This window comes from Cynoglossus semilaevis, chromosome 15 (assembly GCF_000523025.1).
Source record: "Cynoglossus semilaevis isolate Cse_v1.0 chromosome 15, Cse_v1.0, whole genome shotgun sequence".
NCBI lineage: Eukaryota > Metazoa > Chordata > Actinopteri > Pleuronectiformes > Cynoglossidae > Cynoglossus > Cynoglossus semilaevis.
In genome coordinates this window covers 1632269-1634757 of record NC_024321.1, presented here as the reverse complement: position 1 = coordinate 1634757, position 2489 = coordinate 1632269, and the positions used below count along the sequence as shown (strand labels likewise).

The window sequence follows — 2489 nt, the reverse complement described above, 5'->3', positions numbered from 1 at the left end:
TTTTTTTCTTTATGGTAAGAACAAGCTTTAAAGGCAGGCTTTGTGGCGGGAAAAATAAAAGGTATAATGGGACGATGACTCATCTCCTAAAGTTGCAAGTGCTGAAGTTGCACATTTGCTAACATTTAATTTTTATCCCTGTTATACCAGACGTGTCTGGATTAGTTTCATATCCTCAGTGCGCTGAACTTTTTTTAAGCTAAGGAAACTACCATTCAAGACATAAATATTGCAAAGGTAATAATTGATTCAATTTATGCAACACAATTAAAAAGGGAAATGCTTCATTAATTGTATTGTATCATTTAAAAAAAAAAAACTAAAACCAAAACAGACGCGGACAAACATTTTGATTGCGGGCCACAATGGGTCCTAATATTTGACAGGGGGGTCGGGTCGGGAGCAGATAATTGTGAGGTTAAGTTGCTAGGTGCAACTTATATATTAAAATATATGATTTCGCATGTTCCACTGACAGCCGCTAGAGGGCACTCTAGGCTTGTGTAGCAGTATCTGCTACTCCGGTAGCACTGAAAATGTACTTTCGTTATTTCCACACTGACAGCCGCTAGAGGGCACTCTAGCTGGCTGGTATGACTTATACTCCTGAGCGACTTAAAGTCCGAAAAATACAGTAGTTTATGTTAACTTTTTATGGTGGTTAATTCGCAGAGCTAAATTCCTAATAAATACTCACCAGGCAGAGTCAGTAACTTTAAATTCGCTGTATTAAAATATGCTGTATCAAAACCTAATTCGGTTTCAAATTTAGTTCTGAAAAAATCCTAAATCCTAATCGAAAGAAAACAAACAAAACAACAACGATAGCCTGTCTGATTTGATACCTATGCTCAAATGCTCAGCGTAACTTTGTTACATGCCGTAAAAAGGCACATAACATAACCTGCCGGATGAGAAAAGAAGGTATCGGATGATACCGGTATTGGCAGATACTCCATGTTGCAGTATCGGTATCATAAATGAAAAGTTTATGTCGCAGGACTGTCAATGTCAAATATTGTAAACTCTAGCTACGACGGCTAGTTAATAATAAACTAACCTCGCCCACTATGAATACGCTCCATGCTCAACTTAAAAAAGGACAATCTTTCTTTTAAAAGATTTGGAAGGTACAGTATTCAATGTATTTTAACAGTTAATGTTATGACACTAACATTCAACATGGTTCTACAGGTTCACTCTTTATAACAATAAATATAATAATTTACGGCCATCGTTCAATTTCGCTCTGATGGAAATAATACATTTATCACCTTAGAGTGGCTGTGGTGCTAATGGTGTGAGGGGGTGAGAAAAGTGGAAGGAGGGTGACGGTGACGAGGGAGGGGTGGGAGGGGTGGAGGTAGGTGGAGGAAGGATAGAACACCTGTTAATAAACCCGATCCTTTCACCGATTTTCGCCGATCTTTTACCACCAAGAACGTACCTTGGTGGTAAACCTTTACGCAGCAGCAGCAGCATTACCATCACCCACTGCGGTACGCAAAGGTCACACACACACACACACACACACACGCACACACACTCGGCTCAAGTCACACGCAGAAACTGCTCCCTTCCTTCTTACGTCCATTGCATCGTGGGATTTGAAACTTGCGGGACTCGCAACCATCTCTGCAGAGACGGAGAACATGCGGCGAAGTGTGTGAGGGACAGTGAATGTAGCGCTCCAGCTCTGTGTGTGTGTGTGTGTGTGTGTGTGTCTGCTCTCCGGGCGCACGGCGCCGGACCGAAGACGCACCAAGTCCCGTCGCCCGTCTCCCTGTATAATCCCGGAGTGACGAACAGGGCGAAGATGATTGTCTTTGGAGCTGCGCTGCTGCTGCTGCTGTATTTCTCAGGTAACTTCTGCATTTTTCTGGACCCACACCTGCTTCATTTTCTGTCTCGGTAACAAATGGAAGTTAAGCTTTAGGTGCTTTTCCTTTTTTTGACCTCCTTAACTTTTTATTTTAACGTTTTCGAATCTAGGTAAGCCGAACTTGTAGTTTGGGATTGAGATTCTCGTTATTTAGAATCTATTAAGGTCTGAAATTAAATGTTTAATATATATATATATATATATCTTTAAAACAGAAAACAGCGTTTTCTTATAAATAGCATTTAAATGATGGCTTACAAAACAATGCCTGAAATCTTTTTTTATTATTTTAGCTAGATGCACTAATTTTGCTGTTATCTAAATATGTATAGTATATTTTTAATGCATGTCATGTTTTCTTATATTTTAAAAAAATATGACAATACGTTTACTATATGCAATAATGGTTAGGAAAATGTAACACATGAGAAAAATAAATCTCTAAAAAAAAATTTAAAAAAACTTCTTAAAACTCCCCTCCCACCAAAGCCATATATGTATATTTATATTTTATATATATCTTGTTTTTTGAGAGATGACCAAACATAAATTTACTAAGAATCAAAATTAGAATAACACCTACCAAAGATCAGTCGAACAGTCCACT

General features: G+C 38.5%; 1 protein-coding gene across 1 annotated transcript in view; it reads left to right on the top strand.

Moving 5' to 3' along the window:
• Positions 1–1782: 1782 nt before the first annotated feature.
• Positions 1783–2489, top strand: part of LOC103390527 (GDNF family receptor alpha-4-like) — a 21350-nt gene continuing 20643 nt past the window's right edge. Inside the window, exon 1 of the mRNA XM_008326413.3 lies at positions 1783–1862. Coding sequence (XP_008324635.1) covers positions 1817–1862 — 46 coding nt within the window. The 5' untranslated portion in view covers positions 1783–1816. The remainder of the gene's footprint in view (positions 1863–2489) is intronic.